The sequence below is a fragment of the Ictalurus furcatus genome, chromosome 18 (genome assembly GCF_023375685.1).
Source record: "Ictalurus furcatus strain D&B chromosome 18, Billie_1.0, whole genome shotgun sequence".
Lineage (NCBI taxonomy): Eukaryota > Metazoa > Chordata > Actinopteri > Siluriformes > Ictaluridae > Ictalurus > Ictalurus furcatus.
In genome coordinates, this window is record NC_071272.1 from 22,081,038 (window position 1) to 22,096,379 (window position 15,342).

At 41.6% G+C, this 15,342-nt stretch overlaps 2 protein-coding genes across 7 annotated transcripts in view; both read left to right on the forward strand.

The window, feature by feature from the left end:
* clint1b (clathrin interactor 1b) overlaps window positions 1-4,269 on the forward strand; it is a 19,262-nt gene extending 14,993 nt beyond the window's left edge. Inside the window, exons 8-12 of one of the 2 annotated variants that reach the window (XM_053648868.1) lie at window positions 273-354; window positions 1,062-1,139; window positions 2,837-3,084; window positions 3,292-3,436; window positions 3,621-4,269. In XM_053648868.1, coding sequence (XP_053504843.1) covers window positions 273-354; window positions 1,062-1,139; window positions 2,837-3,084; window positions 3,292-3,436; window positions 3,621-3,949 — 882 coding nt within the window. In that variant the 3' untranslated portion in view covers window positions 3,950-4,269. Of the gene's footprint in view, window positions 1-272; window positions 355-1,061; window positions 1,140-2,836; window positions 3,085-3,240; window positions 3,437-3,620 lie in introns of both variants that reach the window. The other variant, XM_053648867.1, reaches the window with a different exon arrangement.
* A 4,919-nt stretch (window positions 4,270-9,188) lies between these two features.
* On the forward strand, window positions 9,189-14,436 carry LOC128622852 (transcription factor SOX-30-like). Of its 5 annotated transcripts, XR_008388453.1 has the most exons (7): window positions 9,194-9,589; window positions 10,613-10,855; window positions 10,962-11,153; window positions 12,137-12,375; window positions 12,467-12,825; window positions 13,048-13,411; window positions 13,709-13,831. XR_008388453.1 is itself a non-coding variant. In XM_053649627.1 (5 exons), exons 1-5 carry the CDS (start codon window positions 9,385-9,387, stop codon window positions 14,289-14,291), a joined length of 1,095 nt encoding a protein of 364 aa, XP_053505602.1. In that variant the 5' UTR covers window positions 9,205-9,384; the 3' UTR covers window positions 14,292-14,436. The 5 variants fall into 5 exon arrangements, 3 of the variants coding, with proteins under 3 accessions (XP_053505603.1, XP_053505604.1, XP_053505602.1); XR_008388452.1 differs by lacking the exon at window positions 13,048-13,411 and having other exon boundaries at window positions 13,709-13,847; XM_053649627.1 differs by lacking the exons at window positions 12,137-12,375; window positions 12,467-12,825; window positions 13,048-13,411 and adding an exon at window positions 14,078-14,436 and having other exon boundaries at window positions 9,205-9,589; window positions 13,709-13,949.
* The last annotated feature ends 906 nt before the right edge of the window (window positions 14,437-15,342 follow it).

Consider the following 15,342-nt stretch of genomic DNA (forward strand, 5'->3'; position numbering starts at 1 on the left):
AAACGCCTCATAACCGAACAATCTGAAATGAGATTTGTACAGTGTGTGTGTGTGTGTGCGCGGGTGTTCTCGTTAAGATTACGTGTCTCACACGTTTGAGCCGTGTAAAACGGCATACATCGTGTAGGCCACGTATGCTGCTTTAGATGTTAGGAACAGCGTTTTTCTCTCCAAAGCCAGGTTTGTTTTTAAATGTCTGTGCCCATACTGCCCTCTTGTGGAAGTGGTTTCTTTCTCTTTTTCTCACTCGGCATCTTTCCTCCTGTTTTTAGACCTCAGACAGTCAATCTTCCATCGGAGGGCTTTCCGATCTGCTCGTAGTGGACTCTGAAACGACTCGGCCAGCACCTTCAGGTAAAGCCGCCCGATTATTTCTATCCTGCGGGTTTTCGTTCCAGCCGAGCAGGAGCACATCTGATCGTTTCGACGGCCCGATCGTGGTCTTCAGATAAATGGAATCCTACAGCTAGCAGCGAATGTAAAGATATTAATAGCAAAACACGCGTTTGACTTTTTGAATGTAGTTAATTAAAAAAAATATATTCTCTACAGTAATTTGTATTTGCCTTCATAACTGCCTGAAACGTCTACCTCTGAGCAGCTCCACGTTCACCTCCCGCTTTTCACTTTTTTAAAAAAAAAAAAAAAAACGTGAGGAAGAACTGCTTGCCTTGAGCACGTGTGAAGTACTGCACGTGCTCAAGGCAAGCAGTACCTTGTACCGCTCTACTCGGGCTGTGTGTTCAGATCGGAACCTTTCTGAGAAAACGATTTCGAGATGTAGGTACAGCATGGTCCAGATGGTGATGGTAAGTCCGGGAACGAATGCGTGTCAGTCGCACAGATGCTGCCGTCGTTCGTTATTTCTTCAGCCGCTCAGCATCTTCTGGTCCCTTTAAGTAAAGAGTCTTATGATGTAGTCCATTTCTATATGTATTCAGTAGTGTTAACGAATATTTGAAATTGTTCGTTTTTCCTTATCTTGTGATTTTTTTTTTTTTTACTTTTCACTCGACGTAAATCCCGTCCGTCACTACGAGTCTAACGCCGATTCTCCGTAGGTGGGAGCTCGGACCTCATTGCTGACTTTGCAGATTTTTCCTCCCCAGCTGCTTCTGCCAGTCTCCCTTCAGCTGCTGGTACGTGTGCCGCTTCTATCCACACACTCTCAGCATACAGTAGACAACGTGCCTATTTTCGACTCTTCTGTTCCTTTGTCTTTGCCTTACCGATCCCTCAAATGATAATCCTCTGAGCGTTTTAACCTGGACGGGATGGTTCTTTAGTACGACGGCGTTTTAGTGCCACGTAATAAATAAATAAATAAATAGATAGATAGATAAACAGATAAATTAAGATTATGAGAATGAAGTCGTAATAGTTCGAGAATAAAGTCAAAATGACACCGCGGTAAAGTTTCATGTAGTTTTATATCGGACGTTCGCAGATTTGAGACGTTCGCTCTTCTATTCGTCGATAAATAAACACACGAAAAGGACAACATGTGTATTAAGAAAGGTATTTATTCAGTTCTACTTTTTCTGTCCACTCCAGAGCAAGAAAATACACATTTTGTCCTTTTTGTGTGTTTATTTCTTCAGAAATAGAAGAGCGAATCTCGAAGACCAGGCCTTTGTGGAATAATGTGCTTTGGACAGACGAATCAAAGATAGAGTTGTTTGGCCAGACTAACAGCGCAGACAGTTTTAAAAAAAGAAAGAAAAAGAAAAAGACAGGTTTTCAGGAGAAGCACCTCATACCAACTGTGAAGCACGGTGGTGGAAACGTTATGGCTTGGGGTTGCTTTACTGCCGCAGGGACCGGACAGCTTGCATTCATTGATCCGACTATGAATTCTGCATCATATCAAAGTGTGCTTGAAGATAACGTGAGGCCATCTGTCTGAAAGCTGAAGTAGAACTGAAAGTGGACCTTCCAACAGGATTATAATCCTAAGCACACGAGCAAATCCACCGAGGAATGGCTCAAAAAGAAAAAAAACGTCAGGTTACGGAACGGCCCAGTCAAAGCGCGGATTTGAACCCCATTGAATCAAAATTGATTCCCATTGGATTGTTCAAAATTTCCAGCAAGTCTACAAGAAAGCCTACAAGAAGTTATTTCTGCTAAAGGGGGCGATACTAGCTTCTGAGGCCAAGGGTATACTTACTTTTTCCACAGAAGAATATCATTTCTGTTGAATAAATGACTGAAAAAGCTCGTTTTCCTTGCGGTTTCGTTCAAATATATCAACTATATTAATAGGCACTGTTTCGAAGATGTCCAAATATCAGGGAGAATAATTATGCATAAAACTTGGTGTCCCAGCTCGTATTTGTCTTTTGTGGATCCGTGCAGAGGGAGCGACGTGTGTCTGGTAGCTCCTCCGCGTGTGTTGGAAGGGCTTACGTGTTCCATCTGACTCAGACAGAGGTCAGGTAAAATATTGATGAGTGATGGAGGGCTCCAGATGGAGCAGCTACCTGCTGAGGCTTATGGGGACAGACACCCGTCAGTGTCCATTACTTGCATCGTCTCTCCTGACAACACCAAATCTCTGAGTGGAGGTGGAGAGGCTCGTGCATAGACGTGCCTCTGTGAGCGTCCTGTATGGTGCCGTGGTGTTCGGAAAGGTGTGGTGTTGCCACGAAAATGAACCGTACCACTTGAGGACGTTTTTTGTCTTTTTTTTTTTTTGTTTAATTGTGCTAGAATATTGTTGTTTTGTTTTGTTTTTTTTTAAAAATAATAATTTAACCGCAAAGGACGTAATGTTCATTGACAGAATTGCACTTCCGGTACTTAGAGGGGTAAGATACAAACCCTGTGCTTTCAGGATCAGTATCAACTGGCAACGGAGAGTTTGGTGACTGGAGCACCTTCTCCTCAGCCAGTCCACCTGCCGCGTCTACAGCCTCGTCTGCTGTCCCGGATCTTTTCAGCGATGCCCCGCCCTCCACCCAGCCTCCTTCTGCTGACCTTTTTGACCTGATGGGCCCCAATCAGAGCGGTCTGAATGCCTCCCAAAGCATGACCTTCGTTATGTGCCCCCAGAGCACAGAGTTCTCTATGTCCAGATCACAGGTAGCTCTGGAAATTGTGGTGATTTAATTTGAGGTTGTTTGTTTGTTTGTTTGTTTGTTTAAGAGCCTCAAACACGGTTAATGAAATCTATGCTCAACGTAGACGATTCGGCAACAGAAATATTTTTATTACTATCGTGCTTTTCCATTAATTTAGACTCTAGGGGGGCCTGTGCACAGTTTAGCAGGTCCTTTGTTGCCTCAGCAGATGGGAGTTCAGAAACCAGGAGGGAAAGCCTCAATGCCCGCTACGTGGTCTGACCCAAGCGTCAACATCAGCCTGGACTTTCTGTCTATGGGCATGAACCCTCCCAAGCCTTCACAACCTAGCCTCAACACTATGATGCAGCAAGGTGATGTCATCGTTTGCATAATTCTGCTTAGGTTAGGGTAGCGTGTATGCAATTATCATTGTAACCAGCAGGTTCGATTTTGGAATTACTCCAAACAGGGTCAAGATAATTATATAATCATGTTGAAATTGAAATGGAAAGTTGGCTAACAAAGCTTCTTATTCTTTACACCTACTTCACTCAGGTGTCCAGCCTCCTGTGAACCTGGTCGCCCAGAACTTTGCCGGAATGACACTTAACGCCCAGCCTGTGCCTGCTAGACCAGCCATGAACCCTGTGATGGCGAGCGGAAACATGGGTATGATGATGCCCCCAACCATGGCAACAGGCAACACGGGAATCGGTTCCATGGCCGTAGGAGGAATGCCCGCCAATCAGGGTTTAATGGGAATGAACATGGCATCTACTGGCTTGGGCCTCACGGGTGGCCTTGGCATGGGCCAGAGCATGAGCTCTGCCATGTTACAACCCAAACCACAGGCCTTCCCTAACTTTGGCAACTTTGGACAATGAAGGAAAACCAACACTGAAAAGAAATGGTCCAAAAATACCTTCTTAACCGAGAGAAGGAGCTGCATCCAGTAAAATGGACAAAACTGACAAAACTAGCCATTGTCTGGACCCTTCAATCATTTAATATCATCATACGTTAACAGATGTTTGGGGAGTGTCTTAAATCTGTTTTCCTTGGGTGAGTGAGTGAGTGAGTGAATGAGGGATGGATGGATGTGTGATTGAATGCTTTTTTTTGTTTTGTTTTGATAAGTTACACTAAAAACTCTTATGGTCTGGCATGTTTGCCAATGGCTGGTTAAATGCAAAGATCACTTTCAGATGTGTGTTTATTTGCGCTGTCATTTTCACATACTCCCTTTCTCCATTTTAAGCCCATTTGAATTCAGGAATTACCTCAACTTCCACTGTTCATGCTGTGACTTAAATGCTGCGAGCGCTCGATCGATCGATTGATTTGATTGATTTTTTTTTTTTTTTGTGTGTGTGTGTGTAAATATCTTCTTTCTTTCCCCCCCCCCCCCCCTCCATTTGCGAAGAAGAAATATAACTATAAATTATTGCGTCGTTTTATGGAGTTCTCAGATGGTATGCAGGGAACAAGCTCAGAAAGTCAAAGGAGTAGCACAAGTCCTTAATCCGTTTCATTTTTACCTCCTTGTTTTACCGCTAATCCGTTACATTCACACTCCAACAAACAGAATCTTTTTATGCTGCCGTACAACGGTTTGTCTTTGTCTTACGGGATTATAATATGAAGGATGTTAATTATTTGTCTTACGGTTGTATTAGATTTCAGGATATAATGTGCAGAAGTCTGGAAGAAATGATATGATCTACAGGTATACATGGTGAACAAACGTGTGTGTGTGTGTGTGTGTGTGTGTGTGTATATATATATATAAAAGGTGATATTAGGTCGAGTGGTTAGATTCCTCTTCCACCCCTAATACTGATGTCATGGCCGAGTGAGAATCTAATCTACCCGGTCCTGGAAGAGTGCCTGACGATGAAAAGGTTGCTTTTTAGCAGTTCGATCGATCGCTTTAGAAGGCCAGAAACAGGACGACGTCAGCGTGTTTTGTCCAGAAGCCACTGTGAGAGGTTCTCTGCGATGATAGGCTGCGTATAAAACATCAGCTGTAGGGGTGCTGACCAGGGAACGATTGGCTGGGAGGATCTGAACGTCATGAATTTGCAGGAAGGAGGGCGTTCTATTTGAATTCCTCTGAAGTTTCGTTTTTAAATGATGAAAGGTCACACTAGGGCACTTTCTTCTAATGTTTCTAATGCCTCATAAAACTCCAAACTAACATGCATGAAATGGACTAAAGTGTTTTAAAGTGCATCTTTATGTTGGATCACTTCAGATCAGTGTTAACACTCATTGTGTGCGTCACAGGATGGCATGTCGGCTGTAGGGTCAATGGAAGGCATGTCGAGTCTAAATGAAGTTTGTCACGTTTTTTTCTTTTTTTTTTCTTTCTGTTGTTATCTTTTATCTCCTACCCCGACCCCACCCAACCCCAACCCCAACCCAACCCATATGCTGCTGTACACAGATCAACAGAGCCCTCCATTCCACACCAAGCTGTTGTCTTCAAAAAATGACCAAATCTTTATTTTAATACTGTTGAGATGATTCTATAGGGGTTTAGTTTCTTATTTTAATACTTTACCATTATACAAATCCTGTGCATATTATGGTGTAGGCATGGGCCAGTTCAGAAAACACTAGGTGCTTGTAAAAAAGCGAGTGTGGGGGGGGGCAGGGTGTGAAAAAAAAATCACATTCAAGCACCTCTTTCATAAAATCGTTTCTTTTGGAATTTAATTTTTGGACTTGATTGTATTCAATAATAATAAAAAAAAAAAAAGATGTATGACGATTCATTGACTTTGTGATTTATAGATATGATGTGTTTATGGACGTTTGAATATTTTCCGAGTTTTGTTGCATGTAACACTGAGAAGAGATCTTACAGTCACGCATCAGATTCTTCTGTTCTTATGATGGTCTAGAGCAGGGCTATTCAACTACAGATCTTGTGAAGATCAAGTTACATAAAATGACTGAATGATGACCGGAGACTATAAATACATACTCGTCTGTCCATTTGTCTTTTATTTTTTAATGATGTTTATGTCATCAGTTCAGAGAGGGTGAATAAAATTTTAATAAATCTATGGAGAATGAAATGAAAAGTCTGTGAATGCGCCGCTTTTTGTTGACCGTATGTCTGTAGCTAGTCCCTCGTCCCATGAGCTTCCTAGCGTCTGGACAGGTGTTGACTCGTGATCTAATACAATTATAATTTTCCAAAACCAACGTGACGTTTTGTCCGAAGTCATTGTCATCAAAACACCAGGAAAACAAAAATGCTTCAGCATAAGTACTTGCTGTACATCCCATTCCAGATCTATAAGCTTCACTCTTCTGGGAAGACTTTCCAGTAGATTTTGGAGGCAGGCGAGGAGGTCTGGGGTGCAGTCAGTTTTCCAGTTCTTCCCAAAAAGTGTTCAGTATAAGGTCAAGGTCAGGGTGCAGGACACTCGAGCTCTTCCACTCCGACCTTGGCGAACCATGTCTTCATGGAGCTCGCTTTGTGCACAGAGGCATTGTCATGCTGGAACAGGTTTGACCGCCTTGGTCTTCGGATAAACCGCGTTCTTTGTTAACAGTTTTCAAAGCTTAGTTTTCACTAATCATGGTTTACGAATGAGCTCTCAGGGTTTTAAACTTTTCCTTTACGCTCCGCATGTTTACGTTCGCCATTCTGGCACAAATCTGAGCTGTGGGCGGAGCTTAACAGTGATCTACTCCCTGACCAGGAAGTCGAGACTTCAGTGCGGCGAATTTTGGAGAGCGTTCTGGATGCGGTTCTCTGTGTAGTTATAGTGTTTGAATATTGTAGTGGAAGTGGCTTACTTACTTATTCAGTATTTGTTCATAATTAATATATGAGGTTTGGGTAGTCTCATATGACTATTTTCTCACTAGCCAATGAGAGTAAATTGTTGTTAAGCCCCACCCACACGAGAGGTTTGTGCCAGAATGACAAACATAAACTCTGTAGGGCATAAATGAAAACTCTGGAAGTGCATTCATTAACCATGACTGGGGCAAACAAAGCTTAGAAAACTATTAACAAAGAACGCTGTTTATTTGAAGATCGTGTTCAATTTTTTTTACCGCTGATTTCACTGTTGTCAGTTTCAGTGTTGTTGTTCTTTCTCACTGTATTTTTTTTTTTTTCCCATTTCTTTAAAAGGTACTTTCAATACTTTTGGCACAAATTTAATTCCATACATACAAAGATATTCTATACAATTGTGTGTTTCCAACTTTGGCAACAGTTTGGGAAAGAACACCCTTTTTGACTAGAATTTCCAGAAACGTATTCTTGGCGTCTTCTCAACCGATTTCTTGAGGAATTTTCCCTGAGATGCTTTTTAAACAGTATTAAAGGAGTTCCCACCTACACTGGACACTTATAGGCTGCCTTTCAGACTATCTCACTCCAAGTCATCCGTTTAATATATATATATATATATATGTGTGTGTATATATATTGTGTATATATGTATGTATATGTGTGTATATATATTGTGTATATATGTATGTATATGTGTGTATATATATGTGTATATATGTATGTATATATGTGTATATATATGTATATATGTGTATATATATGTATATATGTGTGTATATATATATGTATATATGTGTATATATATATGTATATATGTGTATATATATATGTGTATATGTGTATATGTGTATATGTGTATATATATGTGTGTGTATGTGTATATATATATATATATATATATATATATATATATATATATATATATATATATATATATATATATATGGGTGTGTGTGTGTGTGTGTGGGAAACATTTCAGCTGTGTGTCCACAAACTTTTGACCTTTGTGTGTGTATGTGTCTATGTGTGTGATGCTGGCCATATAGCTAGTGTAAGAAACACTGTATGAAATTATTGTTCTTTTGTTGTCACATTAAACTGAAATGTAAACATTTCTCTTCAATTCAACACAACACAAAAGAGCAGACATTTTCATTAGTCAACTCAATCAGACCAAAAGGAAAGTGTGGTTTCTGAATTGTTCTGGAACAGCCCCCTTTTAGAATGAATGAATAAATAAATAGATAAATAAATAAATAAGTAGATCAGTTTATTGTAACACAAACTACTCATTACTACTTAAGACTGGCTACTTCCCGGCTCGCGCATCATTATATTTGCGCTTGTGACGTCGACTGGAATAAAGCTGCTTTGACGTTGCACGTTCGATTCTCAGATATGCGGAAATTAAGGGACCGTCTCTAAAGTTACATACGACATTGTTCTACACTTCAATAGCATTTGAAGGGAATGACTTACAGTCACAAAATTTATTAAAATAAACTATTAAATCATATGTAAATTAGATATGAATTTCACTGTAGACTGGGCTCATACACAAAATATACCGTTTTTTAAAGCTCAATAGCATTTGAAGGGAATGACTTACAGTCATATAACCAACTGTAAAAATGTTCGACTAGGTGTCAGAAATGACACACACCTTTTATGGTACAGAGGAATGGAAGGACCAGGATTATTCTTGTGACAGGGAAGATGAGGGCTCAAAAGCTTGACAGGAAGTGCTTCCTATGTAAATAATTTTGAATTCATGTGGCTCCCATCCACAATCTAAACATGTACATTAAAAGAAATAAATTTAAAGAAAGCAAATGAAAATGTTTGATATATGAAAACATTTGTGTATCATCGGTTCTTTTAATTATTTCATTAATAGGACGTCTATTTTCTTGAAGAAAACCATTCAATCCAGTACGGGTCATTTCGACCCCCTTTATGCATTCGTGAAGGTTTTTTTGGTTCATGCATTGTAGGGTTAAATATCAAAAATCTAGAAGGTGTGTGTCATACCTGACACCTAGTCGAACATTTTACAACTGGTTATATGACTGTAAGTCATTCCCTTCAAATGCTATTGAGCTTTAAATGATGGTATATTTTGTGTATGGGCCCATTCGGTAGTGAAATTCATATCTAATTTACATATGATTTAATAGTTTATTTTCATAAATTTTGTGACTGTAAGTCATTCCCTTCAAATGCTATTGAAGTGTAAAACAATGTCGTATGTAACTTTAGAGACGGTCCCTTAATTTCCGTATATCTGTGAATATGGAACGTCTATCGTCAAGGCAACAGTGTGACGTCTTTGTTTGTTTTTATTTAAATGCGTCCGCGACATTCCAAAATAGAAAACGCGCTCGCGCTGTTGTTTATTGTTGTTGTTGTTGCTGCTGCTGCTGTTGTTCCATAACGGTTAACTGTAAGAGAAAGGAGAGAACGGACGCTCGAGAGAACAAACGTTTATTCAACACAACAATGGATAATACCGTTAACACACCTGCTTCTCCAGCTCCAGTGAGGTCCTGTAAAGAAGTAAGTTCCTCTTGGAGTTTCCATCCTGAACTGGAGCCGCGTTTCACCGTCGCGCACGCGGAGTCTGTCACACCTGTCACACCTGTCACGCGCAGCGTCGAAGCGGCTACAGAGGACGTGAGCTTCCCTCAGCTTCCCTCAGGAACAGGTATTGAACAAGACCGAGCTCCTGTCAGGGCTGCTGAACTGTTTTCTAGTCAAATAAGGGTTCTAATTTCGACTTTAACAAACAATTCCATTCAGTTTTATTTGGTATAGCGCAATCTGCAATTGTCTGATATCCATGACAGCAGAGTATTTTTGTTCACAGCCTTCTTTGCTCATATTGATCAAGGGTGCCAATATTAGTGGACGGCACTAATGAAAAAAATGATGCATTTTCAATTCAATTCAGTTTCATCTTCATTTGTATAGCACTTTTAACAATAGACAATGTCACAAAGAAGCTTTATATATATATTATATTCAGGATATCATTTTACATTTATTAATTTTCCCCTTAAATTTTCATGATGAAGGTGAGGAGACTGCGGACTATTTCAGAGTAAAAAGTGTTACTGTAGAAACCCCCAACCCCCTCACTTAAAGTGTTGGAAAGAAATGCTGTAAAGATAAGATGCCCTCAGAAATTATCCAATTAAATGTTTCTCCGTATAAAAAAAAATATTATAAAATCGCAGTAAACGCTATCTTAATAAACTAAACAAAGCCACTATATTGGTGTGGATTGTGCGGTTTTATAAGGAAATTGCCCGGTAAGTTTTACTGAGCATCATGAAGAATCGGATACAGTTCTTCTGACCTTTGCACAGGCTTCACAACCCAGCAGTCTTGATTATTCATTATGTGTTTTGTCTGAAAAGTGGTCTGTTAGTTCATGTTACCTTTTCTTTACTGACATGCAAACATTTTTCTGTAACATTTAATTTTATTGTTGAAGTAATGTTTTGTACCGACTCAGTAACGCAGGAAACGTAAAATAAACTAGAACGGTCTAGATGTAGATCAATAATCTAGATCAATCTAGAACAAAATCTCTACTAACAGAAAATAGGTTGCTTAAGACTTCTGCACAGTACTGAAAGCCTCTATTCTGCTCACTGTTTTAACTAGAATTTTAGTTTATAATCATTTTTATTTGACTTAATTTAAAGTGTTTTTCCCCCGCAAGATGATTTTCCCCCGCAAGCAAACTACAAAAATAGAAAAGGCTACATCAAGAAGCCCATGAACGCCTACATGGTTTGGGCGAGGATACAGCGGTCTATCTTGTGCAAGGCCAACCCGAATGCCAGCTTTGCAGAGATCAGCATGCTACTTGGGAATGGGTGGAGGAACCTGAGTGAAGAACAGAAGAAACCCTACTACGCAGAGACATGGAGGCTTAAACAGAAACACAGAAAGAAATTTCCTGGTGAGGTGTCAAGGGTTTTTTTGAAAATTAGGAAAATATCAAGACTGAGACTTTGTGTTGTTTTTATGCCACTTTACTCTTTAAACCTTTCTTTCCTGTAATGTAGATTGGGTTTATAATTCGGGGAGGAGAAAGAGATTCAGCCCAGAAGTGGCACCTCTGCATACTACCTCTAATGCCTCACCAACCGTACCCCTGGCACATCCTCAGAGATCTGCGCCTCAGAACATCCCTGTAGCATCACCCAGAAACTCCAGCTTGCAGTACTCAGCCATGCAGACCAATCCAATGTTCTCCGGTACAAAATGCTGTCTTTCCTATTCCTCTTACGCACAATACTGGCTCTTATTCCTCGGAGTTGAGTGTTTTCAAGAGTGTTGAGTGTTGGAAGCAAACAGACTTTGCGAAGTAATACGTTCAGTAGACTTGCTTGCTGCCGTTTTGCTAACCTGTTTTCTTGTAGTTTAGATTAAGTCTATTTGACCAGTGTTTACATCCCTGACCTCGATTTCCTAGCCTTGTTTTGTTTGTATGCCTGATCGCCTGACCCCTGACTGTTTTCACGACTACAAACTTTGACTCTTCCTTTGGATTATTCTGCCTTGATTCTGTCACCCGCAACTGCTTCCGTCTCCACCCTCGGAACGTGACAGATTACTTTGCATTCCTATGGAAGCAGCGGGTGATCTGCTGTGGCGTCAAGCCATTGAAGGCCACGGTAGAATGATTAGCGATCAGAAACAGCAGCTAGCCAACCTGACTGCGCAGGTGGCTAGGCTAGTTCAAACTGCGCCAGTCGCTACACCGACACCTGCGCAGTTTCCTCCAATACCGGCGCCGGAGAAATATGCCGGGGATCCGGCACGCTGTCTGGGTTTTCTCCTCCAGTGCTCCCTGTTTTTCTCAAGCTACCCAGGGATGCCGGAGAGCCGGAGAATCACCCACTTCATGGAGCTTTACTCTGGGCCACGGCTGTGTGGGAGCAGGGAGGCAGTGCCATCACGTCCCTGGAACAGCTGACGGATCGCTTTCGGCTGGTCTTTGATCACTCTCCCGGTAACGAGGAGACAGGGGAGGAACTGCTGACTATAAAACAAGGTGCACGCTGCGTGGCGGATTATGCCCTGGAGTTTCGCACTATCGCTGCCAAGAGTGGATGGACTGAGCCAGCTCTCATGACTAAGTTTCGCCAGGGAATGAACCCGGATGTTATGACAGAGCTGGCCTGTCGTGACGACCAATTCACCCTCGACTCACTCATTAACTTGTCTATCCGCCTAGATCTCCTGCTACAGAGCCGCCGCACTGTACGCAACGAGGCTGCAGAGGCGGTGCGAGATATCCCCACTGAACCCATGCAGCTGGGGCGTACGCAGCTCAGTGCAGAGGAAAGAGAGAGACGGCGTCAGGAGTTTCGTTGCTTCTACTGTGGCGAGGAAGGACACATCATCAGACAATGACCTCTCAAGCAGCGCCGAGACCTAGGAGAGAGCGGGACGGCTAAACCACATCAGCCAGGGGTGAGTTCAAGTCCCTAAACCCAGATCGTATCTCAACCTGCATTTTTGCTACCTGTAATAGTGGAATACTCAGGATTGTCTTGTACTTTAGAAGTGCTGATTGACTCAGGAGCGGCGGGGAACTTCAGCGATCAGAACACCGTACAGCAGCACAACATCCCTGTTCGTCCACTAATCAAGCCACGTGGGATTCAGGCCATTGATGGGGCCCCCATTGGGAAGGGGTTTGTCACCCATTGTACTGAGCCACTCACCCTCCAGACCAGCACACTCCATCAGGAGAGCATAGTGTTTTACTAGAAGTGCCATCTCTGCACACTACCTCTAATGCCTCACCAACCGTACCCCTGGCACATCCTCAGAGATCTGCGCCTCAGAATACCCCCGTAGCATCACCCAGAAACTCCAGCTTGCGGTACTCAGCCATGCAGACCAATCCAATGTTCTCCGGTACAAAATGCTGTCTTTCTTATTCCTCTTACACACAATACTGGCTCTTATTCCTCAGAGTTGAGTGTTTTCAAGAGTGTTGAGTGTTGGAAGCAAACAGACTTTGCGAAGTAATACGTTCAGTAGACTTGCTTGCTGCCGTTTTGCTAACCTGTTTTCTTGTGAGTTTAGATTAAGTGTATTTGACCAGTGTTTACGTCCCCGACCTCAATTTCTCCCTAGCCTCGTTTTGTTTGTTTGCCTGATCGCGTGACCCCTTTTTGATTGTTTTCACGACTACAAACTTTGACTCTTCCTTTGGATTATTCTGCCTTGATTCTGTCACCCGCAACTGCTTCCGTCTCCACCCTCGGAACGTGACAATATGGAATTAATTAATCATGCAACAGTTAGTTCAAGTCCAGGGGGCATGGTGGCTTAGTTGTTAATACATTTGCCTCACACCTCCAGGGTTGGGGGTTCGATTCTAATCTCTGCTCTGTGTGTGCAGAGTTTGCATGTTCTCTCTGTGCTTTGGGGGTTTCCTGTGGGTAGTCCAGTTTCCTCCCTGATTGGCATTTCCAAACTGTCCATAGTGTGTGAATAGGTGTGTAAATGTGGTTTCACGTTTATCCATAAACAATTTAAGTACAGCTGTCTGTCAAATAGGATGTCCTTGTATACCACCGGGTAAAATGTGCCCCAAACAGTTTTTCATCTTCAATGTATGATGAACATGCTTTAGTGTTTACGCTGTAATGCATCATGCTTTTAAATCAAATGGCATGTTTCTATCCTGTTTATCCATTAACACAATCCTACCTGTCCTATCACAATCACACTATGTCTTTTCACATCAGGAGTGAGCCAAAACCACACATCTGATGTCTTTGTATCTTTGTAGGCAGTTTGCAGAGTACAACCTCACAGAGGAGGAGACCTGCTCAAGAGCCAAACCGCCATATAGTCATGGACATGCCAAGAGAAGTACCACGCCATGGCCTGGTGCCTGGATCTAGTGGCCAGTTCCCTGGCCTTGCCCGCTCACAAGTACCACTCTCTCCTGGAGGCGTCCTCGTTGCCCCTTCTTGTTTCCCTTTTGTTCCACCATTCTACATGCCTAGGCTGCCATTCTGCCAGACCAGGTGAGTCTGTAAGCTTCATTGGAATGGTTTCAGAAGACAAATGGATGCAAATGAAGTGTTACTGTGGCATCTTAAGTGCCATTTGCTTTGTAATATGCACGCAGAATTCTGTTTAATTCTGTTTACAGCAGCTTGCTTTGTTCTGACTGCACATGCAGTACGGCTCATCTCATGGACCTGCACGGTGACTCTTTCCAGGACCACAATGCCTTTTCTGCCTTAAACCAGGATTATGCCTTCTGTAGAGAGCCTGGGGCAGAAACACACAGCAACGACACCCAGGACAGCACAGACATCCTGGACATACATGCCTTGGAGAATTTGTTCAACAGCCTTCCTTAGAGAGGCAAGGTTTCAGAAGTGGAACACAGTGGTGAAATTCAAATGCTTAGAGTGCTTTAATGTAAATGCTGTCATGCTCATCTTCAGTTCATATTTATTTCTAATGAGTTTTAGTGTTCATTTAAATAAAGGTTTTTAAAGCCAACGTCCTAATGTGTGATTATCGAATTTACATTCACAGAGAACATTTATTAATTTCATTTTCTTCCCTGAAATCCTCTTCAAGTAAATACAGTGATGTAGAATAACATTGGGTTTTATGTTTTTTTTTTCCAATCAATGCTTTATTTAACATCACAACTCGTACAACAAATGCAAAGAATAGATAGAAAAACATGAATTAGTAATAATAATAATAATAATAATAATAATAATAATAATAATAGGAAGAAGAAGAATAAACACAGAAGTAAAGAACTACAGTATATATACATAGGGGTATTAAAGTCTAAGCAACATCACTAATATGAAAGTCACAAGAACAAAAGTTTTTAAGCTGGATGAAAGCTCAAGGCATTAAAGCAGTGCATAGTCTTTTTGTTGCCTTGGGGTTCTTACAACCTCACCAATAATATATCATTTCTAAACCAATATTTTAAAAAACATGTTTTATTTTTATATTTAATATCTTTATTATTCCATATCAAACATCTGTGGGGAGAGAAATTGTGTTTATATACCATCAACCAAGACAACAGGGCTTACCTATGAAAGTTAGATAGCTTAGCAGGGATTTTATTAATATGAAAGTTGAGGAGAATTTTAACACCACCAAATTTGTTGAAAATTAAATTTGGGATATAATACCACAACTGGGGGTGCACAGTATTGGGGGTTCGATTCCTGCCGCAGCCCTGCGTGCACAGAGTTTCCATGTTCTCCCCGTGCAGCGGGGGTTTCCTCCGGGTACTCCGGTTTCCTCCCCCAGTCCAAAGACATGCATGGTAGGCTGACTGGCATGTCCAAAGTGTCCGTAGTGTATGAATGGGTGTGTGAATGTGAGTGTGATTGTGCCCTGCGATGGATTGGGAAAGAACCACCGCTCAAAAGT